Source organism: Takifugu rubripes, chromosome 9 (assembly GCF_901000725.2).
Source record: "Takifugu rubripes chromosome 9, fTakRub1.2, whole genome shotgun sequence".
NCBI lineage: Eukaryota > Metazoa > Chordata > Actinopteri > Tetraodontiformes > Tetraodontidae > Takifugu > Takifugu rubripes.
Window position 1 is genome coordinate 10063585 of NC_042293.1, and position 26350 is coordinate 10089934.

Consider the following 26350-nt stretch of genomic DNA (forward strand, 5'->3'; position numbering starts at 1 on the left):
ACATGACTAAATGAGCAATGTGCAATCGTTGGACATCATTTTTGTGAAAGTTAAATGTATATAGAATAATCTGTCCGTGCAAGTTGACGTCTTTAACGTTTTATCTTGAAAAAGCTGCATCATGCCTTTATCTTATAAAACAATTTTAAATCAGCTCACATGAATCATTTCATGGCAGACAACAGATATACGTATATTGTAATTGAACCCACAATGATCCCAAATCTAAGTGATACAGACGCGTCAAAATCATGTGAGCTCACAAGAACTAGTAAAATTTGTGCTTCAAAAATCCCAGTATATATTATTTGTGACAGCGTATGATTGTACTTAAAATATAAAAAGAAAAGAGAAAACACTGAAGAAATGCGCTTCGTTCATCCAGCATCTTTTTTGAAATTTGATTGAATGTTTTGGACCATGTAACCTGCAGACAGGTGGGAAAACTCCAATAGCATGCGTTTGAGCCGCGCAGCCTGGGTGCGCAGATTGTTGAAATGTAGTCACCCGGCTGTCTTCTGAATCTCCAACCACACTTGCACACAGTTTGACACATGCCGGTCAGCATTTTCCGCATCCAACTCTCACTTCCTCGCTAGAAGGAGCCCCTAATCAGAGGCTGCGCGTGGATGCGGTCGCAGCAGTTGAGCTGTCACCCTCCGGTGACCAGATGGGGCTGGTTTTGTTGTGTCTCTGACGTCATGGCCATCTGTAATGAAGACGGCAACACGAATATAAAGGCTTGAAGGCTCCGGTCAAATTCAGGCTGGTCCACTCAGAACGTCAAGATGCGCCTTTTGAGCTTCTCATCTATCGCGCTGCTGCAGCTCAGCTTCATCACAGCTCTACATGGTAAGACTTTTAATGGACATTTGAAAAAAAAAGAAGAAAAAACACAAAACGAAGCGTGAACCTGCTGCTTTTTAAACTGAGATAAATAAAGATAGAAAGAAAAGGTATTTGCTCATCATTTAAGATTTGGGGGGGAAAGTAATCTCTCTAAAAGTTAAGGTATCCCTGAGTTTTTTTTCTATTGATTTTAAAAAAAACAAACAAAAAACAACCAGTTTCTGTTGTTGCTTTGTTTCTCCATATTATATTATTACACTATTTAGTGCCACGCTGGAACTATTTTGTCTGCCTGTTTCAGGTACCAAATGGACATACGCGGGTAAGTATGATAGAAACCGTATAATTTGTGGCAGATTGTAGTGGTACTTGTAGTTAAAAAGTGCTAAATGTAGTTATCCATCCCACCTCGCTCCTTGTTGTTGCTTGTAGAATGACCAAAACCAACTGTCCTTTCTTTGACCTATGAATGCTGACACTCCATCACCTCCAATAATGTAACTCCAGAGCTACAGTCTCTGCAGTTATTACATTCCATAAGCAGTTGGCTGCATTTGTCTTTAAGGACTTTTGACAGCGACTTCTTGAACCATGACTATCTCTTACATAAACTATCCTCAGAGCGTGACCTCTCGCCATCGAGTCGCTGCCTCTTAGAAGTCTTTTGAGGTCAGTGATTAAATGTGACACACAGAAACAGCACATGGAATTGGACTCATCAAAAACCCGTATTTTAGGAAAGTATTTGAGAATGAGGGTCATTTTGTTCTTATATTTTATAAAAGGACAATTTAATGTGAAAATGAGTCCACGCGGGAAGATCACATCTGCAATCAGACGTTATTCCAGCTTTGTTTCTGGAGCAAGAACAATTTCCCTTGCGCAAATTTAATGTAGGTTTCCTAAGCTCTGTGGTATAAGTTGTGTGATGGAAAGACTGTGATGAGTAGTGAGGATAAATGTTAAACAGCCTCTGGCGTCTAAAGTGCAATGTGGCAGATTTCATCTCCAGTTACACTCAGAAGCCTCTCGGTGACGTCTGGAGGACTCGTAGCATTTTCTGACACACAGTCAGGTTGAGTCACAACATTTAGTTTCACCTCAACCCGCCAGCCCGAATACAAGAACAAAGCAGAGAACGGAACATAGAATTGACGTGAAAACTACTGTACTTTTGTCACAGAAACTGTGTAATATATTTAAAGCAGTGCTGAGACCTTTAAAAAGTTGCAGTTATGTGTATTTTTAAGACACAACTTAAAACACAGCCGAAAATAGTTGACTGAGGGGTACTGTCTTGGCTGTCTTTTCATGGATTATTGAAGCAGAAACAGATAAATCTAACTAACGTCTCCTCCAATCAGACTGCATTTGTCTGGAAAGTGACAGCTGGTTTTGGGACAAGCTTCGTGCTGTGTCGTTCATATTCAATCATCTGGGAAATGGTGGATGATTTAGATTGTGAATGAGTTGTTGCTGTGTGTGCAGCGGATGAGAACCAATCAAATGTGGCTTTTTGTGTGAGGGATCCTAAAGCGCCATTGATTATTAGCTTTGAAAAGCTCCGTGTGAGTCCGTCACACAAATTCAACCAATCTGAAATCATAACTTCCTGTTTTTTCTTCCGCTTCGCTTCATGTCCCTTATGCTTTTTCATAACTTCATGCAGCAACTTCGGAAGCTGCAAGATTTGACTTGTGTATTTGTTGTCTTTGATGTGGAAAACCTTTTCATTTGAATAGATGCAATGTTCTCTTTTTTTTCCAACACATGTTACTCAATGTCTACTGTTTTTTTGTCTGTTTTTTTTTTTTAAAGCTTGAGGAAATCCATGAGCCGCTCCCATTCCTGAAAAACAAACCACTGGCATATAAAATTAGCCACTGTAAATTGTAGTGCATCTCCTAACGTGATTGATAACACATCAATTTCCACACTGATGCCATAACCTTGATGCCACTGCAGGGCCAGAGGGGCAGGACCACTGGGATGAAAACTACCCCTACTGCGGTGGAGCTTTCCAGTCTCCAATCAACATCAAATCAGAGCTGATGAGGTTTGACACAACTTTACGCCCCATTAATGTTCGAAACTACAACCTGTCACCAAACGAGCAACTCACTTTTGGAAACAATGGACATTCCGGTGAGTGCCTGTTTTTTCTGTCAAAGTAGTAAAAGGAAAGTAAGAGATAAATCAAGCTGTTCATTAGAAAGAATGTGTATACAGTAAACAAAGAGCAGTCTGTTCCTCTTGTTCACCTAATTCCTATGTTAACCAAGAGAAAATAATATGTGCCTCTGGTGCAACACCAATTTTCTGTAATAACCCTCTTATTATCCTAACTGTCCCATCACAGAATGAAAGAAGTTAAAGCTAAATATGATCTGGAAAATACTAGCAGAGATGAGTCACGCGCTCTGTCTCTGAAGTATCCTATCAAAAGGTGCTAATTTTGGTATTTATTGTCCTCTATTGCTTGACAACAACATTATCAAGAGATGCCTTAGAGTGCAGAATCTTTTTTGGGGGGTTCGGTGAATACTGTTTCACTGAATTACAGTTTGATATCAAGATGGAGAAAGACGAGGTTTACTGTGGCACCAAACCACACGGTGCAGAGTTTCAGACAATTACAGGCAAACTCCAGGCAGCCAAACACACATGTAATGTCTTCCACGTGTAGGTCACCGTTCAGTTGGTGTAATACAGCATACGTAAACTGTGAGCCACCGATGGGGCACAAACACCAGACAATAGCACAAGGGTGCATTCCACCGGCTGAGCAGCATCAACAATGTGACGCGCGTCTAAAATAAGCTGACGGAGGTTTCGCGCTGGTAAACACTCATCATGGCAGTGACAGATAGGTAGAAAGCGTCATCCTTTCAAAAAGAATTAAAAATAACTGAGCTGCTTTTGCAAGAACGGATGTTGACAATGGAGAACAAGTCATGCTGACGGGCTTAATTTAGATAAAGTGAATTCCTTCGTCTCTGATGTCATCTAAAAAAATCTCTACTTTGCTCTATTATGTGACTTCATATCTCCTGGTCCACAGTACAACTATCCCTGCCGTCTAAGATGTACATATCCGGCCTGCCTCACTATTACTCTGCAGCCCAACTCCATTTTCACTGGGGTTCCTCCAGCAAACCAATGGGCTCGGAGCACCTGGTGAACAACAAGCAGTATGCAGCAGAGGTAAACGGAGGCAGCAGCAAACACATTCCTCTACATCCTTTAAATGTTTGAATTCAAACTGTAAATGCTTTAAAACCAGGTAGATACATTCTACAATATGGGTTATGATACTGTTGTGGGGATTTTCCAACAAGCATATATATGTAGAATGTTACAGTGAATAACTTTTTATGCATTAAATCATATCGACACTGTCGCTAATATAATCATTCTATACAAAGGTTAAAATCAGAATCTGGATTATAGACATTTATTGAGTCTCTTTACTGCCAACCACTGTTCACAGTTTTAGATTGTTAAACCCTGTAATAAGATATTACTACTAAGATTAATGGAAGGATAGTTGAAACTTCAGTCTATTCCGTCAAATTATTTATTTTCTGGAATATACAAATGATTTCATTTAATTGCTTTGATTTGAACCTTTAAACATTTGACTGGCAGACCAGAGAACATCTACATCTGAAGGATACTGTTGCGGCTCCACTTCCACTGAGAGAGACGTGTCTATGAGTCATTCCAACAGTGAGAGATAATGCTAACTGGTTATTCTTCCACTTTTGTTGTCCCCTCACTGGACTGTGAAGTGCATTTGGATGCGTGCATAAAACTCACAATTAGATCGACAACAGTCTCCAAAATCTCCACCACTAGGGATTTTATGGTCAGCTTTCATTTGCACGTGGTGACAGTGTGTGTAGAGTTTACGGGAATTACAAGTTCCAACCTTTGTTTTTTCCATCTCTGGAAAGGAGCAAATATACTATTTAATGTGTCCATTCCCAACAGTTTTCACATAGTCTGTTGTTCTAATTTACTTATATAATTAAAGCAAAGCAAACAGTAAAGTTTGAAACAAAGTCACCTCCGTTATATAAAAAGAAAGCGGAATGTTTCCATACTGACAGTGAGTAGAATTAGAATTGGTTATAAACTGTGTGTTCCTGCCAGATCCCACCAGCTGCTGCACAGGCACATTTAGGATTCTGAGGTTTCAGTACAAACTTCCATCCTTTCAAGTTTTTCCAAACTTAAGAACCACAGTTGTTCATCTTAGTACCACTGTTTTAGGAGAGGGAATTGTGGGAAAACTCCAGAGAGTAGCACAAATAATCACCTTGACATTATTCCGTGGCTAGTCCTCTTAGCTACAGATTATCTCTGAACTGTTTGATGTTCCAGATGCACATCGTACACTATAATTCAGACAAGTATCCCAACATATCCATGGCAGTGGACAAATCTGATGGACTGGCTGTGCTGGGAGTGCTGATTGAGGTGAGGCCTCAGATGATAAGGACATTAATTTGTGACTTTCTGTGAAGCAGCACCACCATCTTACTATATTTATCTTTTAGGTCGGGGAGTTCAATCCAGCCTTTGAACAGTTTCTCAAGTTCCTGAATGGTATTAAATACAGAGGTGAGCCCAAAGTTGCATCTATTTCCTCATTTTTCCAGACTGAATATCAGCTGATTTGGTGATAAATATGTATGTGTGTATTTTGACTGGTAGATCAAAAAGTCCAGGTGCCTGGTTTCAACATCAGGTCACTGCTGCCGACACAGTTAAATGAGTATTATCGCTACGACGGCTCTCTGACGACTCCTCCCTGCTATCCCAGTGTCCTGTGGACAGTCTTCAGGAATCCTGTGACATTATCTCATGAACAGGTGCTCTGCCAGTGGGGATCATAATAGAATGTGCCTCAAAATTAATCACAATGTAAAAGTTCTTTGCTTGATGCGCTTTTGTTCTTTTGCTCTGTCTCAGTATATGGCCCTGGCAACAACCCTGTTCTCCTCACATGCCCAAGACTCAGTCTCGGTGATACTGAACAGCAACTACAGGAAACCACAGCCTATGGACAGTCGAATCGTACTGGTATCTTTTAAGGAGGGTGAGTATGATCTTTAAAGTGCATATGTGTCTTTCTTAGAAAAGCAAAGGTCAGATGAATGGCCCTGCTGCTGCTCAACTTTAAAATGGCAAAAGCGCAGGTTTTTAACAGTGAGTGGGTCTTTCTGTTCTCGCTGTGCTTATGGCTGTCGCACTCTGTCTAGCGTCACATGCTTGCAGTTGACCTTTCATCTACCGTGTCATTAAACCAGCTTTAGAATTAACTGAAGTAGATGCACTTGTCTGAGTCTGGAAGCAACCTGCTGAAAAAAAATGGCTTGCTTAAATGTTGTGGTATTTATGCCTATAGGGAATGGTATGGTTGCACGTTTTCATCAATTTCAGGGCTTCTTGGAGCAAAGTTTCTCTAATGGCACCGGGCTTTTATTGGGCGCTGTGGAATCCTCTTCTGGTAGCTTGTGCTTTCTGCTTGTCACCACTAGTGGCGCTGTTGCATGCTTGGTGTTAAGGAACATGGTGGTTCCAGGGAAAATCCCACAAGCTGGGATGGTTAACAAGCTGTAATTGGATGTGTGTCTAATGCAGGCAAAGGATTGCACAGTACTCCCACAGTCACATCTCCAATGAGAAGGAAGCAAATTGTTCAGCAGCTGCTAGTTGGAGACCTTGCTGATCTGGCTGATGAATGGCTCCATCAGCTCCTACCAGGCGGCTCCCAGAAGTTCCATCATGGCTGGAAGAAAGATGACATTCATGACACTGCGGTCAGATCCAAACAACATATGCTGAATTGGTCTCCAGTGAAGAAGAGTCACAATGTCCCCTATGCAGGAAAGTTAGGTTTGGCTAAAGAGGCGATGTGCTATGTATGCATAGAGGAGAAAGTTCTCGCTCGGCTCATACAGTCCCATGCTGAGACTCGGCTGGTTCAGACTCTCAAGGACACAGTTTATCCTCAGTTATGTCTCAGAAGCTACCTGGAAAGTAAGTCAGACTTAAGCCTCCTCATGGTCAGACATATTCTCAAAGGAAGGCCACCAACCGATGAAGCGAATGAGCTGGATCTGTCTCTAAGGAAAGCCTTGAAGACTCAAAAACAGAAGGCCTTTGGAACAGCCAAGGAAAGAAAAAACAGTTTCTTTGGCCCTGCTGTTGGTCCTAAGCGTCCACATTCTTGGGTGCTACCAATGGAATGGGAAGACTAGACAGATTCCTTCCTTGGTTAAATATAAAGTTGTTTTTTTCAAGATGCACATAAACATATCGCATTTTATGTCAGGCACAGGCTAAAATGTATGCAACTCGTCTTCAGGTGTAGCTTTGACAAATATATCACATTCTGACCACCAGCATACGAAGATGCAGGTTTCCCAAGAAACATCAGAGCCTTAGTATATAAATCAGTCGTATTTTGCATTGTCTTTCCTCCCTTACTTTTGTAATATCCTTTCAAGTGCTTTCTGTTAGTTTTGATGATTTTTCAGAGCCATTCATAGAACTCTGTTTAAGTACAGAAGCAGCTACTGTAAACATGGAGTTGTTCTCAATAAAAGCATTTTACATGGAATATACATGCCTGATTACATATTTCACCAAACCACCAATAACAAACTCATCCATCCATCCATCCATCCATCCATCCATCCATCCATCCATCCATCCATCCATCCATCCATCCATCCATCGGTCCATTTAAGCACTCCTGTAATCCGGAATCTGTGAGCAAGATTCCCACTGTTTCCTCACTGTGTCTGAGACGCTTCATTCCCGCTTCATACCTCCATTCCATATCCCTTCCCATCAGGCTGACCAGAGATGGTGGTGTGATTGTGTGACCCGATCAGGATGGATTCTAGAATGCCCACAGCACTATGCTCCAGCACACCCCCAGAAATGAACAAATGACTGAAAACACACATGTCCTATCCAATTTCATCAACCCTGACGTTGCATGCTATAATCGGCTAAGGAAAGCCAGAACTTTGAACCAAAATATCTACGGAAATATGTTAACATACACTTTATGCGATGACATGTGTTCAGTATGCCATTAAGATCAACACAGTCAATAGACAATGCTTTTGACTGCAAAATATAATTCAGCAAAGACTGTTTTTTCCTTTTTGCTCTGTTACTTAGGTGACCCTTCGTGGATAAACACTGGTATGTTCATTGATGCATGTGGATTTTCTTTTTGCATGTTTGCTTTCGATTCACTTCAAAAACATTTCTTTGCCATTTTTGTATTGTGTGATACTAAGAAATAGACTCGCTAAAGAGGATTATTACCTTTTCCCCGTGTCTGTCAGGTATGTACGTTTGTGTAACAAATGCATAATAATGGCTTAACTTTCTAAAAGAGATCACATACATATCATAACTAACGGATTTACACATTTTACTGCAAACAAATGTGTTTCAAAAGATTATTTCTTTTTTAAATAATCCATCGTAAATGGGGGAGTAACAAGTATTTAATCCTTAATGTTTCTGTGTATCTAAACTTTACAGGTTTAATGGTTCCCGCAGTGGTGTGCTCTGCTTTGGGAATGGTTCTTATTGTGTCTATAATATGCTGCCTTTTCAGGCAAAAAAGGTAAGGCCTACAAACCCACCACTCAACAGTCGTAACTCCATTATTGTAGCTGAGAACACATATGCAAAATCTTGCAGCAAACTACAAATGGTATTAGAGTATATTAGGTTTCTCCAGTTTCTCTCCTTCTGATTCATCACATTTATGCCAAACCTCTTAAAGATGAAGAAACTGACAAACTTGACAAAAAAGTAAAAGTAAAAGAAAACAAAAGACAAAATGTGTTTCTTATAATTCCTTCTACCTCTTACATTCTTTAGATCTGGTGCACAGCAGGAAAAAAATCAAAGTGTTGGATACAACATTGGAGAAAAAGATGAATACGGCTCAAGAGTATAACTCTCTCTCTGGAACTCAGTACACAAGAAATCATCAGACTTTGTTTTTCTCTTTTGTGTGTTTTTTTATGAAATGTCCTGGGAAATTGGCGTTGACACAAATAAAAAGATTAAAATAGATCACATAATGATATCTGCATGCAGCTCTGAACTTTCAGGTGGCACTGAGTTCTTTCCCATGCAGCTACCACAGTCTGGATGTCCCGTCCTGTGATGTGGCAGGCAGTATGTCGTAGACCACCGTGGCATGCCGGACATTTAAATGATGCGTTGTGTAGCGTTAATGTTTTATTTGTCTGGTGTTGCGGTGAGCTTCTGAAGAAGAACCAGTGGACAGACAGGGCCTTAGTGGAACTGGTGAGAATCTCAGGTCAAGTCAGACCATTCCCTTAGTCTGGCTTCGCACTGACTGGAGAAATGCTCAACCACTGTCCCCACAATAGGGGGCAGTCATTGACGGGCATCCCTGATGTTGAGAGGCTTGAGAAGGAAGGGCTAAACCACATTTCACCAAGTCTGTACTTAGAGCTGCTCCATTGATTTCATAATAAAAGGCTTCTCGCTTTGTCTAAAGACGGAAACACACAGCTCATTCTCTGTGAATGAAGCATGAGAAAGAAAGAGAAAAAGGCTTTTGTGTCATTCTGCTGCACGTAGGCTGACCCCTGGGCCTTTTCTGCCAGTCTGATCACAAGACTGCAGAGAGAAGTCCACAGGCGGAAGCCAGATGACCACGGGACTGCTGGAAGGTCATTCACTCGTCCTTCCCACGTTCACTGCGCTCCCAGTACAGTATTTGTAAATAAAAACACACCTCTACTGTAAGAGGACTGAACTTGTTTGGTGGATTAATGTGTGTATTACGTGCTTGGAAAAAAATAGTCCAATAATATACATCCCTCTTTAACAGTAATATCACAGCGACTCTGACAGTTGTTATACCTTTTGTTAAATCACATGTCAGTATCTTAAGAGTATGCTAAAAAGGTTATTTGAGCCACTGATTTTTTTTGTTGATGTACATGTTAATGTATTGTCTAAATAAGTGCTGTCAACAAATGTCAATAAAAACTAAAAAAGTCTGTTGTTTAGCACCACAATCTCAATCAGAAGATGTGCCAATGTGCCAAGACTTATGTTCGATTTAGCCTTTCATAATTTGTGGGCATGGAGCTATTGCCAATTTAATAATAGATTCCATGAGATGTTTCACTTAATATTTCCATTTTTAGTTCCAGTTTAAATTTTCCTATTAATGTACCAATTACGTCACTGCCAGCTAAATTTAGAGCCTCACAAGGAGGAGACTTAAGGACAGAGTTATTATAGATTGTTTCATTAACACTCATTACTGAGCAGTAAGTAACTTTTCCGGAGGTATTTTTGGTAAAATAAAGAGAAAGAAAAAGATTTAGAAGCTGGTGAATGAAGTTAGACACCACTGAGTTATTAATGACAAGACAAAAACAAAGAACAAGAACAAAGTACAAAAATGCATTAATAAAAATACATTTGGATATTCAACAAGCTTGGCTTTTTATTAGACCTGTAAAAGTCTTAATGCCCGTACAATTTAGTGTGTTGTTTGAATATTTTCACTTGGTAAAATTAAAAAATGATGAGCCCAAGCTGTCATCAAATAAGAATGCTATCTCATGGTAAATCGAGAAAAAAAAGCCTCTCTGTTAAAATAATGTACTATTTCACTTGACTTTCACTGTTAAGAAGGGCACTTCACAATTTACAGACTCCAGAACGATTTGGTATCAATGACTTTGATTTTGAATACAAAAATCGATACAAACACAGAACTATTCGGGCGGAACGTTTGTGCTGAGCGTTTTCCACGACGACCACATAACAGCGTTGCACACAAGCCGCCACCAGACAATTCCTGTGTGGAATAGCACACAAATAAGAAATTGTGGTAAACCTGTTTATTGATGTTAAATGCCTTCCAGGCCACTAGGTGGGACAACGTGTTGTTTACTGTTCGGGAAATTTCTTGTGTAGAAGAAACTAGAGCGGAAGTTAGCTATACCTGTGTGCTGACCGAAATCAATGCTACCTGTTCGTGTTCCCGAAATAAAATAAATTCTTCAGTAAGAAGAAGCCTCCTGCAAGTTACTACAGAAATAAACAAGGAATAAGGCAAGTTGTGGCTGTTTGATTTCCGTGTAGCAGTAGACCCATTTCCTTATTTACAATATTAGGGCTAAGCTTTAGAAACTCATAATAAATAGAGGAGTAAACTTTAGGAAGCCCTCTTGCTGGGATTGGCAAACCGCAATAGGTATCGGCAGACACTAATAAAAAAAAAAAGTCCTAATCAATGTATAGGTAACATCTGTAAAGTACAAGTCATCAGATGCATGCGAAGTCAGACTTAACACGGATGTGTGTGGTCTCGCTCTCGCTGGAAGACAAAATTGCACAAGTCTTCTAAATCAGATTGCCTAAGACCTTTGACCCCTGATGCAGCGCTGTGTTTTTCTTTTTATTGTGGCCTGGCGTCAGACTCTCCTTAGCATCTACCTGTTTGACCATCGACCCATTTTCGTTTACTTTTATATCAATTCTGCATAGAAACCGGACGCACCTCCGTCGATTTCCGTCCTTGCAGGTGGTGATGAGATGTATCGACAGCCTGTGTTGAAGAACAGACGCACTCTTCTCGAGAGAGCCGAGAAGTTCATCTCGAGCATTTATTTCACGGACTGCAATCTAAGAGGACGGTGAGCAACTCTTGGTGGAACACTTTAATAAGTAAATACACATCATACGCAAGTTTCCAGCTGAGATTGTTATTGAAGGTAGGAATTATCCAGAAGGATTCAGTAAATCATTTTCTTTCTATCACATTCCTTTTTACGGCATTTTACACCCAATTAGCCATATAATATTTTTTGCGCTTATGTTTTTGCCCACAAGGTGGCGGAAGCGTCCTAGAGCAAATCTGGTCTCCTGCAGAAGGACAGAACTATAGTTCCAAGGCTCTTTCTTAGCACTCTTTCAGTAATTTCTTTCCACAACGTCGAAGACTGTCGTTTTAGGAACTCAGTATATTTGGTTCTCTTTGGCACCAGCTCCCAAGGGCCCTTTATTACATCTTCTGGTGAAGCATGAATAATGTCAGAGATCGTCAAGCTGTAAACTATCTTATTCTCTGCAGGCTTTATGGAGAATCATGCCCACTGGAGTCCATCTCCTCCTTCCTTTCCTCAAAAAGGATTCCATTTACAGAAGCTTCCAAGCAGACATTTGTACCTTATAAATTGGGGAGCACCTTTGGACCAACGTATGTAATACAGTCTGATTTTACCATTATTAAAATCTGTTATTCCCTTACATTTTGGCCATTATTTCAGCGAATGTTTCTTAAAGGTGGTGGACCTGTTGGTTTAAATTGCTTGTGAAAGTACCAGAGGATTGGAGAGGAAAAGAGGTTCATCTTCTTTGGGAAAGCGATGGTGAAACAATGGTCTGGAGAGATGAACAACCCGTTCAGGTTACCTGCATTTATTTAAACAGGCCTATATTAATGTGCACATCCAACCCACTGACAGAATTCCCGGTGACATGTAATCATAGGGGCTTTGTACAGAGGGGGAAAAGACCAGTTATATTCTGTCTGAGTGTCTGAAAGATGAGGAGCCACACAGGTCAGTTAACTGAAACTGTTACTATCTAGACTTGTTGACCAGATTTTGAAAATATTATATACTTTTGTGCTTTAGTATCACAGTTTACATGGAGGTGGCCTGTAACCAGCTGTTTGGAGCAGGTCAAGGATCCATGATTTCAGCTCCAGATCCAAACCGGATGTTTTCTGTCAAAAAGGCTGAGTTGGTGGTATTTAACAGGGGCGTCCAGGAGCTGCTGACGGACTTTGAGACATTGACGGACATCGTGAAGGTCCGGCCTCAAAAACGCTTTTTCTTCTTGTTTATTAAAGTTATTGTTGAAAAATTCTGCTGTTTTCCTCCCCAGGAACTTGGCGAGGGCGAGCAACGAGGTTACCAGGCCCTCTTTACAGTCAATGAGATGGTGAATCTGTGTGATCCCTCTGATCCCAGTTCATTTTCCAAAGCACACACTCTGGCTCAAACCTTCTTCAGCCAACCCAATGGAGAAAGCCAACACACCATCCATGCTATGGGTCACTGCCACATAGACTCAGGTTCCAGAACCTTTTTTATTGTTACATAAAGATGAGGGACAGACCTTGAGTGTATAAAAATGTTTATTGTTAAGAAACAATTGTGTCTGCATGCACTTGTCAGTTTTGTGTGAGCAGAACTAGTCAAGGCCAAGGTCTCTCCCTTTATCTGTTTGGGCCCTTCTCATGCAGATATCCTTTCAGTGGTGCCATTGTTTTCTAGCTGAGAGACTGTATTAGACACCTTTCTGTCTGGAATAATATTATCTGGTGGGAAACTGATAATAAGGCTTAATTTGCAGACAGGTTCTGTTTTCTGAAAATGCCTTTTGTTGGATTCTGCTGAGTTTTCTTGCTCCTTAATTTTGAAGCCCAGATGAAATAACATGTGCCACATTTGAAAACTAACCATTAAAAGTTGAAAGTGTGTATTTAATACCTGTGTGTGCAGCATGGCTCTGGCCCTATGAAGAGACCATCCGCAAATGTGGCCGAAGTTGGGTGACGGTTATCCAATTACTGGAGAAGAACCCAGATTTTGTGTTTGTTTGCTCTCAGGTAATTCCCCATTTATAGCAAACTGTATCATTTAAATATCTGCTTCAATTATGAGCATGGTTCCTCAGTGGTGTTCTTTTTTGATCAGGCCCAACAGTTCCACTGGGTAAAGAGCTGGTACCCAGGACTTTACTCCCGGATTAAGCATTTTGTCAAGAAAGGACGATTTGTTCCAGTTGGAGGAACGTGGGTAGAAATGGTAAAAGCTTATTTTTTTTACTTCAGTCATAATTTCAACTTACTAGATCAAAAAGATAATAAATATTTTGTTAGGATGGCAACTTGCCTTCAGGTGAATCTATGGTGCGGCAGTTCCTGGAAGGCCAGCGCTTCTTTAACCAGGAGTTTGGAATCTACTGCAATGAGGTAAGGAAAAGAAAGAACCTGCATACAATAAATGGAGCTCCTAACAGTATGTATCATGTTATAACTGTAGCATTCTTCATGTGTATTGTGTAGAACCCTGTGTCTTCATCTTTTTCATACCTGCTTCATCTTATTTTTTTCTGTTTTCTTAAGTTTTGGCTCCCAGATACATTTGGCTACTCAGCCCAACTTCCTCAAGTGATGCAAGGCTGCGGCATCTCCAGTTTCATGACACAGAAGCTCAGCTGGAATCTGGTTAACACCTTTCCAGTAAGTATGCAGGTGTCAAGGTGAAGTGTGTGATTTTCCCATGAAAATGCTTTCAGTTGTGATCCTTTTTTTTTTCCTCCAGCACAATACATTTTTCTGGGAAGGTATAGATGGCTCCAAGGTTTTAACTCACTTCCCACCTGGAGATTCCTACGAAATGAATGGCAAAGTGAGCGATGTGAGTATTGTTGTTTCACAGCTTGACTGAGCCTGTGAATAAAAAAAAATCAAATCACAGGTGGTTTCCTTTGTTGACAGCTGGTAAAAACGGTGAGAAACAACCGAGACAAAGGCAGAGTCAATCATGGCGCCTTGCTGTTTGGATTTGGCGACGGTGGCGGGGGACCGTCTCAGTTAATGCTGGACAGAATTCGCCGGCTCCAGGACACAGATGGACTTCCCAGGTCAGTTCCTGTCCCACAGCCTGACTGAATCTTTAGCATCAACAATCAAAACCAAACTGAACATGAGTCACCACTTTTACGTTACCAGTGGGATTTGTTTAGTCAGACATTGAGTTGTGTCACCATCCGCACTTTTGTAATACTGATGTCACTGTATTACAAACCAAAAACAATTATGGTTTAGACAGTGAATAAGGTAGGTGTAACCAATTATGTCAACGCTACTTCCATTTGCCATGTGTTTCTCAGGGTCCAGATGTCCAGCCCTGACAAATTCTTTTCTCATCTTCGAGCTGACACATCTTTGCTGTGCACTTGGACCGGTGAGCTCTTCCTGGAGTTGCACAACGGCACCTACACTACAGAGGCAAAGGTAGAATAGAAGTGTGATGAAGGAGGCAGTTGGGAAAAAAAGGAAAATCTAAAATACAGTCTGATGAGATAAACTTCCTAACTTTTCATTGAAAGTTTTTTTTTTTTTTTTACAACTTAATCCACTTTTTTCTAGATCAAACTGGGGAATCGCCAAAGTGAGATACTGCTTCATGACGTTGAGATAGCAAGCAGCTTGGCCCTGTGTAGAGACAAGACGTTTCAGTATCCTGTGGAGATCCTGCAGAAACTGTGGCGGTGCAGACATTATTTTGAGTTCTGAAAATGAATAAATAATAATAATAATTTTAATAATTTTATTATATTTTCTCTAACAGGTTGCTTCTCCTAAACCAGTTCCATGATGTTCTTCCTGGCAGCTGTATAGAGATGGTTGTTGATGATGCGCTTGCTTATTACGAAGGTATATTGTCATATCAAAAGCATATTGTGTTGTTATCCAAAAGGAAAGCACAACTCACTGTGTTTTAGAGATCTGTAGTGATGGCGCTGCTCTACTGCGTGATGCCTGCGGGGTCATGGTGACCAAGGGCAGCTCTGCTGGTGTCTTTAACTCTCTCCCCTGGGAGCGTCTTGAGGTCATCCAGACACAAGAGGGCGCTGATAAACCGAGTCTGGGTATGTTAAACATGATGTGTATATTTGTTAGGGTGTTTCTAAATACATCCCTGTATCATGGATCTGTGATGTCTGGTTCTGCAGCTCTGGTGAAAGTCCCGAGTATCGGTTATTCTCCTGTCAAAGACACACAGCCTGTGACACCTGTCTCTGTCACTGTCCAGGTAGGTAAAACTACAAGAATTCATGCAGTTGTTATTCTCTACATCCAGACATAGAAAAGCCACAGAGAGCTGAAGTAAACCAGCAACGTGGTCCAAAATCCATGAGCTAGCTGACCACACCCAGGAACGATCTTAGGCGGGTCCTTGTGGACACCCATTGCTATGGTTTCAGCAGTCAGTCACAATAACTGGGGTTTATAAGTTTTCTAATTAGGTTCTCCACTTTCCTCCCTCAGACTGTATGTTGTTTTTCACAATCTTGTGAGATGGTTAAGTTTGGGGCATTTGGCTAACATGTGTTGCGTAACATTTCAGAATGATGGCACCATCCTGATGGAGAACGGGATTCTACGGACTATCGTAAACAAAAACGGCACTTTGGCGTCACTGTATCTGATCAGTGCAAACAGGTTGGGGAGGTTATAATGTGACCTTTTCCCGTCTCTGACGACAGTGAGAAAAGATCCACTTGACGATAGTGGCTGAAAAAATTATGCTCACTCGAGTCAATGTCACTTTGTAATCTCCTTTTTTCCAGAGAGGCCATCTCTGATGGTTGTCAAGGGAACCAGCTTGTCATATTTGATGATGTCCCTCTTTACTGGGATGCCTGGGATGTCATGGACTACCATCTACAGACCAGGTATCCGTCATTTCACTGTTACTGATAAATACGTTTTTTTTAATCAAATCTTGCATATAACAATTCAATTATTCGTGCGATTGGTAAACCTTTAGGAAATCAGTGCTGGAGGTAGTGCAGCCGGCTCATGTTGTGACCTCAGAGAAGCTCCGTGGTATCATCAGCTTTACCCTCCGGATCAGCGATAAGAGCACCGTCACACAGGAGATAATCATGGACGCCATGTGTCCTCACCTCAAGTTCAGCACACAGGTAACTTAAGAAGATTAACGGTGGCTGGAGAAATCTGAAAAATGACTGATTTATTCACTTTGATTTCAGGTGAAGTGGGCTGAATCTCACAAGTTCCTCAAGGTGGAATTCCCAGTGAAGGTCCACAGTTCCAATGCTACATATGAGATCCAATTTGGTCATGTGCAAAGACCCACACACAGGAACACTTCATGGGATTGGGCCAGATTTGAGGTGCAGCACAGCACTCTGACAACTCTTAAGCTCGTGTTTAAGCACTCTGTCCTGTAGCCTTTAGTAATGCTGTTTATCTTCCTTCACGGTGTCCTCGTCAGGTTTGGGGTCACAAATGGGCCGATCTGTCGGAGCACAACTTTGGCGTGGCGCTGCTGAATGACTGCAAATACGGCTATTCTGTCTACAAGAACACTATGACCTTGTCCCTGTACGGGTCCATTTTTCAATAGTAAACCAGAACTGAAATGTCCACTAAATGTTAGTAATTTAAGCACAGATTGTAACAGATGGTTTCTCTGCCTCAGGTTGAGGGCACCAAAGGCCCCAGATGCCAATGCTGATATGGGAACTCATCATTTCAGCTATGCAGTCCTGCCACACGCTGGTAAGTTTTATTGTTCTTTCTGTGATCGTAGAACGTTACGTGCTGAGCTAATTGTGTTTCGTGGTGTGAATACAGGAACTTTCCAAGAGGCCTCCGTCATTCAGCACGCCTACAACATAAACTTCCCGCTGAGGTCAATCCGGTGTAATCCCGACACCGCTCCTTGGAGTGCTTTTTCAGTCAGCAGTCCTGCGGTCATCCTTGAGACCATTAAACAGGTATCCACTTAAATGCTGAGCTTGTCCTCTTAATTCCACCACCTCATGGTCTGATCTCTTTACATAACAGGCCGAGGACAAGAAGGGGGCCTTTGTAGTGCGGCTCTTTGAGTCACATGGGAGCAGTTTGACTGCCACACTTTGGACTACTTTTCCTGTCAGGGAAGCATGGCTGTAAGTACAGTTGATTGATTAGTTTTGGTACGCCACCACAATGGATTTTAAAATGGCGTGAAAATAAAGCTAAAAAATGTGCCCTTTGATCACATGATAGTTTCAAATCAAATTAAATGCTCATCTTCTCCCGTTACAGCTGTGATCTGTTAGAGAGGCCTGACCTGGAACAGCCTGCACACATCACAGCAGAAGGAATCTCCCTGAGCTTCACGCCTTTCCAGATTGTGTCTCTTCTCATTTTATGAAGAAAACTCCAAACCCCAGGGTGCTCTTAAGCTGAAATCCATCTGATAAAATTTATTTTTACATGAATAAAAAAACTGAAGCATGTATATAATGGTAGAAAAGGACCAGTTATTATTTGCCACTCTGTTTTGCTGCTCTCGCACTCCGCCTCAGTGGACCTGCAACAAGGACAATGAAAGCTTTTTTTTTTTTTTAATTCCAAAAAAAATTGATAAAAAAAACTCCCATGGATTAAGAAATCCCATCCGTTTACCTGCATCTGCCGGCACAGCACTGCTGTTTTTCCTCCTACGTGCAGTTGATTTGTTTTCATTCTGGGGTGTGTTTATTTCCATCTTTCTTCTCTTTGATGCAGCTTGTTTTATGTGTGCATCCTTTCCAGAGCCTGCTGATTTGATCACAGGTTCCTGTTTGATCACCTTTTCCTTTGTTGTCTTAGCGGAGCGACTTCTGGCCACCTAAAAAAGAAAGCGAAATGGATTTGAAAAGTTCAATCTGGGGTTCATTATAATGATTAAAAAATAAAAAATGCTCACCTTTTTCTTAACTAATTTATAATCATGGTCATCTTTTTTTGCCCTCTTTTTCACCTTTGGTGTCTTTGAATCTGTCAGTTCAAGCATTACCTTTAACGCATTAACAATTCTCATATTTTCAGCCATTCCTGTGTTGTGTTTGCAAATATTACCTTTAGGCACCATTGGACCTGGATCGCCCTGCAAGTTAAACATCACAAGCTTATACACAATGTCTGCAATTAAGATTTATAGGTTTCATATATTTTGGCATAAGATATTGCCATAAGAAAACAAAAAAAAAATAGCTCTGACAATCAGACAAGTGGATCAATGATGTGAGACGATGTAGCTCAGTTAAGGGGGACAAGTGGATTATTGGTCATTTACTAAGACCTAACAGATTGCTCAGTTTGGTCAGCTTTGGGAAGAAGTCACTTCAAAAGTCTTCTATTTCAGAATGATGCAGGGCTTGGAAACCTCCCTGCAACAAGAGATGTTTTTGCAGCCTCCCCCAGATCTTTGTCAATATATCCTGTTTGACCTCTGGAGGCTGTTGCTGACCTTGACTTTCACCGAGACAGACCGCTTATGTTACTTGGAGTATCCAAGGTAGTTTTCTCTGTCAACTGGACTGGGTTTCTTCTCTTGAAGACGTTTCGCCTTCTATCCAGAAGGCTTCATCAGTTCTGAAATCGCTGGGGAGAGAGCTTGAAAATATATAGCCCCTGTGGACCATTTGCATGCTAATGATCTGGGTGGTCACCTGAGAGTCGTTAGCAGGGTCGTTGGTCGGGTCGTTCACCTAGTTTCTGTTGAGATGTCTCCCCTTTGTCTGCTGGGTCACATGGTGATGAGTCACTGGGTCTCTTGGAATGGTGTGAATGTTTGTTTTGCTGTTGGAAGGAGTGGAGGACTGCATTGTATGTGGGTGACAGGAAGTGTCTCAGGCCACCACCTCTGTTTAAGGATGGTTTCTCCAATTTAACATGGATAGCTTCCTTGACCCCCCTTTCGAACCAGCGGTCTTCTCTGGCCAGTATCTGTACTTGGCTGTCCTCGAAGGAGTGCCCACTCTCCTTTAAGTGTAAGTGGACTGCTGAATCCTGACCCGAAGAGGTGGCACGTCTGTGTTGTGCCATTCTTCTGTGTAGAGGTTGTTTGGTTTCCCCAATGTACAGTTCCTTGCATTTCTCCTGGCACTGTACAGCATAAACAACATTACTTTGTTTGGGTCTTGGTGTCTTGTCCTTTGGGTGTACTAACCTCTGTCTGAGAGTGTTGCTGGGTTTGAAATGAACCGGTATGTCGTGTTTCTGGAGGATCCTCCTAAACTTCTCCGAGACTCCAGACAGGTAGGGGATGGAAACGCTGCGGCGTTTGTTTCTCTCCTCCTCTCCTTTGCTGAGGTCTTGCTTTCTTGAGGTTTTGGTGAAGGCCCAGTCTGGGTAGCCACATGTTTTGAGAGCTGTCTTAATGTGGTCCTGTTCCTTCTTTCTGCCTTGGGATGTGGTGGGTATTTCTCTGGCCCGGTGTTGGAGAGTTCTGATCACTCCCAACTTGTGTTCCAGTGGGTGGTGAGAGTCAAACTGGAGGTACTGGTCGGTGTGTGTAGGTTTTCTGTAGACTTCGATGGTGAGATTTCTGTCCTCAGTGATCTTGACTGCGCAGTCCAGAAAGGCCAGACTGTTTCCTTTAACCTCTTCCCGGGTGAATTTTACATGCTCGTCTGTTTTGTTGAGGTGATCGGAGAACGCTTCCAATTCTTGTATTTGAATTTTGACCCAGGTGTCATCCACATACCTGAACCAGTGGCTTGGCGCAGTTCCTGTGAAGGATGTCAGGGCCTGGGATTCCACCTTCTCCATGTATAGATTGGCAACTATAGGGGATACTGGTGAGCCCATGGCACAGCCATGTTTCTGCCTGTAGAAGCCTTCTCTGTACTGGAAATAGGTGGTGTTCAAACACAGGTCCAGCATGGTGCAGATTTGGGCCGGTGTTAAGGTTGTTCTTTCTGTAAGATTCTTGTCCAATAGAAGGTGCTTGTGGATGGTGTCTATGGCGCTGGCGGTGGGGATGCACGTGAAGAGTGACGTGACATCATAAGATACCATAGTCTCTTCTGGAAGTAGTGTGAGTCCAACGACTTTTTGAGCAAAGTCTTGGGAGTTTTTGATGTGGTGTGGGGTGTTGCCAACCATGGGCGACAAGATGGAGGCCAAGTATTTGGAAATGTTGTAGGTTACAGAATTGATGCTGCTTACTATGGGTCTGAGAGGGGTCCCTGGTTTGTGGATCTTGGGCAATCCATAAATGCAAGGGATGGTTTCTCCTGGATATAGACGGTAGTATTGTGGTCTGTCAATGGCTTTATCCTTTTCCAGTTTCTGTAGTAAGTTACTTGGAGTAAGAAGAAAGATTCACCACACAACATGGCCACAGTTTGGGATGAATTAGTCAGCAGGGTGGGTTATCCTCATGAACAATGGCATGAGAAGAGAATACAAATAGAGAAAGAAAATAGAAAGCAGTCAAATATGGTGGGGCTGCTCTTCCATACACAAGAGGTTCTTTTAGAAAGGTTTGGGTCCAAGCCCAAAGGAAATATGGTAGATGGAGATGGAATGATAACTTTAGCCCTCTGTTGATGCTGCTCTGTATGGAAGCTAAAATCACAACACATATGTGCACAATTGCTACAACGTATAACTTTGGTTCTCATTTGACAACTTGTCACACAGGTATTTGAAATATTTATATTTTTAGGGTGAATTAATTGCTAACGCTAAACCAGTTTTCGCTTGTTAAAATCTAAATAAAAGTGTCTTTTATTATTGTGGATTTATATTGTTTGGATTTATAGTTGGGTTGTTTATTTTCTGTGTAAACCTGACACCGATGATTCAACTTTAAAAAAAACTCACTTTAAACCACATGGTTCTGCCATTGTGGTCCCGGACAGATTTCATTCCATCCACATAGTAACACTGCAGCCACGCCTCAAAGTCAGAGTAGTCCGCTTTCTCTGGATTGTAGAACGTTGCCCCTGAAATGTTTAAATAAAATGAAGTCAGGCTGCCCACTGTGAACAAAGGGGAGAAACGCTGAGTTTCAGCCAGAAACAGACACTGAACCCACCCAGCTTCACCACCTCCAGAGGTATTGTGTGGCACAGCCTGAGCAGGTCCGCCTTTTCCTCTTTCACCCTGGCGTTCTTGTTTCCGCCTGAGGTCTGGTGCCAACAGGAGAGAAAATGCCATTACAGATCATTCGGCCCGATCACCTGATGATGTGAAACACGATCAGCTGTGGTTTGTGTTCACCTTTGTATCTGTGGCCTCCGCTTTCACAGCGATTTTGTTTTCACAGACATCTTCTGACTCAAGAACTTCTAACACAGTCCTTGCCGGTACAAAGGGGGGGATGTTCAGCCTAAAAAAGAAAAATACCGAGTCATTTGTTTTGTCTGACAAGAAGCTTTTTTGTTGAGTGTCTGAATCATTACACCTCCACACAGAAAAGAAAGAAAGCTATTCAGATCATATCGGAGGGGGGAAAAGAGTGGAACACAGGAGCTGGAACTGTGCTGAGGTCATGATGGTTGACCTCGAGAATGACTGTCTTCTTTCTCATTGGAATCAGCTTGCAAGGTAACCACAGCATTGTTCTGTGAATAAGGGCGCCCTGTGCTTTCTCAGATCAGGACAACACGCTGTCTGGAATGTGCAGACGCAGGTCAGAGTTGGAAAGTTAATCTGAGGATCCTGCAGTGAACCTGAAAGCTGAGTCAGGTGCTCTGTAGTACTCTGTTTTATGGCAGCAATGATGTGTGGATTTAGCTGTTGACAAACATCCATCTTTTTTCAGGCTTTTCTTGGGAAAGTTTAGGAGCATTCTTCCTCATAGATGTGAAGACTTCCCTTTTTTTTCTCAAATTTGATTATAAAATGTTTAGGTGATTTTTCATTTACTTAAATGGATTTGTACATCTTTACAGCGTTAATAAAGATCCCATTGTTGTGCATTTCTGTCACCTGAACAGGATTTCAGCCCTCAGGTAGTTGCCAATACCATTGAAGTATTTTTGATTGAGCAGGACTTCACAGATGGGCCTGTCGAAGGCACGGTCTGATAGCTGAGACAGGACGTTTTCCCTGCGAGACAAACAAAGGGTCAGACGTTGATGCTTCAGTTGTGAGAGGGCGGCTTTCAGCATGACTGACCTGAAGCTTTTGTACTCAGTTATGACGCAGGGCCCTCTGCTCGGCTGCCACGTCTCCCCAGGCTGCCAACCACCAAACCTGCGTGCGTCCACAAAACTCAGCACTCTGGAGGGCTTTTCATTGGAATAAAAACGGAGGTGGGAATGTTTGGGCAGCTCATCCTCTGACGTGAGTCTAAAATAACCAGACATCCCGAAGCGAAAGACTATGTCCATGGGCTGGTCCGCCTGCCCTGCCTTTGGCCTGCGCTTCATGGGAGTCAGCGTGAGTTTTACTTCCTTCCCTCTGGATGTGGCTGTGATGCGATAAGCCTCGCAGGAGAAGGACACGTCGGGGCTCTTGCTGACCTCTGATTTTCTGACCGCTCCGGTAAAAATGAGGCCGTTACACATTTTGTTCACATAAAGGCCGGCCAGGTGGAGCTCTGGTCCCTCGGGCATTTTGCAGGAACAAGCAAAGCTGCAACTGCAGAAATCAAAGTTGCTGAGTAATCATGATGTTCTGAGGTCAATGACAATTTATGAGAGAAACAGACTTTACATCATGCAAATGAAATATTTCAGCTTTCTTTAGTGTTTTAGGGAGAAATATGATTTGACATAACATAATAGTAGTGGTAAAGTAATAAATAGTATCAAACAACTAAGAGGCTTGATCTAAAAGGTGTTAAGAAGAATGGTAACAGTTAACACAGAAGTACTTGGACGTTGTTTTTTAGACATTGTTAGACATTAGACATGCTAAATAAAGGCATGGACATCATACACTATAGTGTAATTATGAAATGACTAACTTGGAAACTTAGAAAATAGCTAATATGGAGATATAATATAAGGTTTTGTGTTGATTGAACTCAGTATCGCAAAATAGCGCACTATAAAGTTGGTCATCAGCGTAGTAATCTTTGGTTATTATCTTTGACAGTTTCATAATTTAAATTGGATTTCTGTTTGGAAAAGATTCTGGGCAGGGGTGCATTGACAGGTACACTCAGGATGCACGCTGAAAAGGAAGAATGAATTACCTGCAAGGAGTTGTAAAAGAAACTTACCAAAAGCAGGAAATAGGCTACGACGGTGGCAAAGTGTCGATTTAATTAAACGTGGACTTCATTAACACAGAGATGTAGCTGAATAGTTAGATGTAGTTGACCTGCAATAAGGTGAATGCAGGTTTCCCAGCGTGGACGTTACAAAACATGTTGTGAAACGCTGTCTCGTTCGCGTGCAAATATCGCGAGATTTGAAGAAGACGTGATTAAGACGGTGAATGGAACGTTTCTTTAACACATTGAACTTTTTCAACATAAATGCACTATTGTTTTAAGGTGCTAGGAAGAGTATGCTTTGAAAAAACGTTTTTCAGATTTATTTAAAAAAAAGAATAGGAATGGTTAATAGAGTTTTATCATAATTTATTGCACAGTACTTTACATAATTCCACAAAGAAACACACACAATTGGGTACTGTTCATTAAAACAGACTGACATTAACATATGATTACTAATTCATACAAAGAGTTTACAATAAAATATAGACATGGCACATGTGGAACTCCCTTGGGGCATCTGGATGAATTTCTGGATTATCCTCCGAGGTCAAGATCACCGTCTTCACTGCAGAGCATTCATCATAGCCTGGGCTTGTTTAAGCTCTATGCAAGACGGACAAAAATGTCAAAGTCAGTTAACAATGCTTCCTAGCAAAGAGTTCCACTATCATGGAGGTGAAGAAGATGCAGAACTAACCGGCAAGCAGAACTCTAAACTTGTCAGCAGAAATAGAAAACACTTTCGTTTCCGTGGACCCTGGCATTGCTCCTTGACACTGCAGTTTTAGCTTGATTAAGGGTTCATTCACCTCCTGCAGTTCACTGGAGCTCAGAGTATAATCAACCCGCCAGGAGACACCTTCCAGCCGTCCCACTACAGTCATTACAGGGCAAAATTAAACAATCACTCACGAGGTGTCAGCAGCAGCATTCAAGAGCACTCCTTGGTTGTATTGTGTTTCTCTTTGAAAAGGGCAGGACAGACTGAAACACTTACGCCTCAAGCTTGTAGCTCTGAGTCTGTCTTGCAGGACAGAGTGCTTGTCTTCATAAGATTTGCAGAGTGCCGTTGTGTGTTCTAAACAAATGGGATGGATGTGGAATTAAATATCACAACACATTTAGACAAGAATACAAAGCAGTTTTGGACATTACTAAATCATCTAAGATTATGCTTGTGCCGTTGCTGTGATTAAAATTGCATTGGAATTTTATCTGTACTCAAATTAAGATAGTGCACCTCTCAAAATTTCTGCCAGTCAAGATCAATAAAAGCAAAGCATAAAAATACATTATTCTGACAGTTTTTATGTGTCTGGAAAGAATATTGTGCTTTAAGAAAGCACAAAGGACGGCACGAGGCTAACCTTTGGGCAGACCGAGCTGCTGCAGCTCACTGGACAGAGATTCGCTGTCAACATCATACTTTGCAGCGCTCGAGAAGATGAAGCTGAGCACGGCCACACCAGCTTTGATATCTCCACTTTCTGCACAAAACAAGGTCATAAATTCATGGTGTTCAACAAAAACTAGTAACTGGGTGATTGCAACGTTGTATGCTTCAATTTAGACATCGGTTTCATAGTTCTACAAATGACGAATATGGTTAATAAGCTTTTTTTTTTTTTGCCTGAGCTCTCCTTAAAGACAGACTTTGGTTTGGATTTAGTGCTCTAGATTTAAATGACAGCATCGGGTTTTTTAAAGTTCCTAACAGTTCAAGCTTCTCCAACCAGTATAAGGACAACTTACCAAACTTTGCATCTGCAGTAAGTTTTGTAACTTTGTCGAACTGAAAAACAATAAAAAGGAGATCAGACAGTTCAACTGACATAGCTGTAAACTATAATAAAGAATTACTTGATTATTTATAACTCTTACATCGATGCCTTCCCCAAGTAAATCCTTCAGTACTTGAGCACAAAGGAGTTTCATTTTGACACTTGACTGTTAAATTAATGACACAACAGCATAAATTCAATACACACAATTTAATAGTAAGAATTAAAATAGTTTATTTTTTGTACTCACAAGCCTTGCTAGTGTGCTAATTTCGGCAAGAACCCAGTCTGGGCAGTCCAGATCTCCACAGAATCGGAACCGCTGCAAGAAAAACGTTTTGTTAACAAATTCATGTCAGACTTTCGAGCTACAACTGGATCCTACGTTAGCTCTATGCAAGATGCAAGCTAGCCTGGCTATCTAAAATAAGCCATAAAAAGTGTTGACTATGTAAAAATTATTTTGTAGGGGTTCTAAATAAGCAAAAATTAAAGATTACCAAAAGTATACTAAGATTTTACCATTGTTGTCAGCTGATTATCCGCTGCTTCGTTTTCTTCGTTGGTTTCTTCCTCCTGCTTCTTCTTCTTTACTTGGCGTTTCACATTGGACACAGTAGCGCTCTACCGCCGCCATCTGGCGCGAAGTGTAGCGCCATCTGACGTCCGAATTCAATTCAATAATTCTATGGTAGTTTACTCTCCGTTTTTTCATGGTGGGTGTTTTATGTTATAACCTTCACCCTGACTGCACACCTGCTCCGCCTCATTGTCGCTACCATATTTTATACATCACATACATTTTGCCGACCAGTTCTCAACAGCATTTGAATGGAAATGTTTTCATCCCGTTTATGTCGC

At 41.5% G+C, this 26350-nt stretch overlaps 4 protein-coding genes across 10 annotated transcripts; 2 read left to right on the top strand and 2 right to left on the bottom strand.

Moving 5' to 3' along the window:
* The first annotated feature begins 566 nt into the window (after positions 1 to 566).
* ca12 (carbonic anhydrase XII) lies at positions 567 to 9921 on the top strand. Of its 5 annotated transcripts, none has more exons than XM_029842328.1 (12): positions 567 to 852; positions 1151 to 1171; positions 2815 to 2994; positions 3911 to 4053; positions 5236 to 5331; positions 5412 to 5475; positions 5569 to 5726; positions 5827 to 5953; positions 8053 to 8076; positions 8175 to 8222; positions 8425 to 8509; positions 8770 to 9921. In XM_029842328.1, the coding sequence occupies exons 1-12, from the start codon at positions 789 to 791 to the stop codon at positions 8846 to 8848; spliced, it is 1089 nt and encodes a 362-aa protein (XP_029698188.1). In that variant the 5' UTR covers positions 567 to 788; the 3' UTR covers positions 8849 to 9921. The 5 variants fall into 5 exon arrangements, with proteins under 5 accessions (XP_029698188.1, XP_029698189.1, XP_029698190.1 ...); XM_029842329.1 differs by having other exon boundaries at positions 8181 to 8222; XM_029842330.1 differs by lacking the exon at positions 8175 to 8222 and having other exon boundaries at positions 569 to 852.
* An 813-nt stretch (positions 9922 to 10734) lies between these two features.
* Positions 10735 to 18002, top strand: man2c1 (mannosidase, alpha, class 2C, member 1). 2 transcript variants are annotated; one of them, XM_029841534.1, is made up of 27 exons: positions 10735 to 10998; positions 11434 to 11582; positions 12020 to 12145; positions 12232 to 12355; positions 12439 to 12509; positions 12585 to 12762; positions 12838 to 13027; positions 13458 to 13564; positions 13653 to 13763; positions 13838 to 13930; positions 14084 to 14200; positions 14283 to 14378; positions 14459 to 14604; positions 14854 to 14977; positions 15113 to 15234; positions 15315 to 15400; positions 15469 to 15615; positions 15700 to 15779; positions 16095 to 16189; positions 16318 to 16422; positions 16518 to 16674; positions 16744 to 16887; positions 16977 to 17098; positions 17196 to 17275; positions 17351 to 17493; positions 17564 to 17667; positions 17807 to 18002. In XM_029841534.1, the coding sequence occupies exons 2-27, from the start codon at positions 11482 to 11484 to the stop codon at positions 17913 to 17915; spliced, it is 3078 nt and encodes a 1025-aa protein (XP_029697394.1). In that variant the 5' UTR covers positions 10735 to 10998; positions 11434 to 11481; the 3' UTR covers positions 17916 to 18002. The 2 variants fall into 2 exon arrangements, with proteins under 2 accessions (XP_029697394.1, XP_011605690.2); XM_011607388.2 differs by having other exon boundaries at positions 10737 to 10998; positions 16989 to 17098.
* Positions 17937 to 23883, bottom strand: neil1 (nei-like DNA glycosylase 1). Of its 2 annotated transcripts, XM_011607387.2 has the most exons (10): positions 23709 to 23883; positions 22658 to 23122; positions 22469 to 22588; positions 21758 to 21866; positions 21573 to 21666; positions 21359 to 21480; positions 18605 to 18632; positions 18453 to 18523; positions 18170 to 18374; positions 17937 to 18074 (listed from the first exon to the last, which is right to left on the bottom strand). In XM_011607387.2, exons 2-10 carry the CDS (start codon positions 23095 to 23097, stop codon positions 18028 to 18030), a joined length of 1236 nt encoding a protein of 411 aa, XP_011605689.2. In that variant the 5' UTR covers positions 23098 to 23122; positions 23709 to 23883; the 3' UTR covers positions 17937 to 18027. The 2 variants fall into 2 exon arrangements, with proteins under 2 accessions (XP_011605689.2, XP_029697395.1); XM_029841535.1 differs by having other exon boundaries at positions 17940 to 18374.
* Positions 23884 to 24054: 171 nt separating this feature from the next.
* commd4 (COMM domain containing 4) lies at positions 24055 to 26158 on the bottom strand. The gene is made up of 8 exons (XM_011607390.2): positions 26012 to 26158; positions 25740 to 25811; positions 25590 to 25655; positions 25461 to 25500; positions 25076 to 25195; positions 24706 to 24786; positions 24406 to 24582; positions 24055 to 24311 (listed from the first exon to the last, which is right to left on the bottom strand). Exons 1-8 carry the CDS (start codon positions 26012 to 26014, stop codon positions 24271 to 24273), a joined length of 600 nt encoding a protein of 199 aa, XP_011605692.1. The 5' UTR covers positions 26015 to 26158; the 3' UTR covers positions 24055 to 24270.
* Positions 26159 to 26350: the final 192 nt, after the last annotated feature.

Coding starts and splice junctions, on each gene's coding strand:
- neil1 (XM_029841535.1), bottom strand. CDS start 23,097: ATGCCCGAGGGACCAGAGCTCCACCTGGCCGGCCTTTATGTGAACAAA. Junction 21,667..21,757: donor CGGAGGCCACAGATACAAAG/GTGAACACAAAC, acceptor TGTTGGCACCAG/ACCTCAGGCGGAAACAAGAA. Junction 21,481..21,572: donor TCTGGAGGTGGTGAAGCTGG/GTGGGTTCAGTG, acceptor TAAACATTTCAG/GGGCAACGTTCTACAATCCA.
- man2c1 (XM_029841534.1), top strand. CDS start 11,482: ATGTATCGACAGCCTGTGTTGAAGAACAGACGCACTCTTCTCGAGAGA. Junction 11,583..12,019: donor GACTGCAATCTAAGAGGACG/GTGAGCAACTCT, acceptor TATTCTCTGCAG/GCTTTATGGAGAATCATGCC. Junction 17,668..17,806: donor CCTGTCAGGGAAGCATGGCT/GTAAGTACAGTT, acceptor CTCCCGTTACAG/CTGTGATCTGTTAGAGAGGC.
- ca12 (XM_011607386.2), top strand. CDS start 789: ATGCGCCTTTTGAGCTTCTCATCTATCGCGCTGCTGCAGCTCAGCTTC. Junction 1,172..2,814: donor TACCAAATGGACATACGCGG/GTAAGTATGATA, acceptor ATGCCACTGCAG/GGCCAGAGGGGCAGGACCAC. Junction 5,476..5,568: donor GAATGGTATTAAATACAGAG/GTGAGCCCAAAG, acceptor TTTGACTGGTAG/ATCAAAAAGTCCAGGTGCCT.
- commd4 (XM_011607390.2), bottom strand. Junction 25,501..25,589: donor TACTTGGGGAAGGCATCGAT/GTAAGAGTTATA, acceptor ATTGTTTTTCAG/TTCGACAAAGTTACAAAACT. Junction 24,583..24,705: donor CAGAGCTACAAGCTTGAGGC/GTAAGTGTTTCA, acceptor TAATGACTGTAG/TGGGACGGCTGGAAGGTGTC.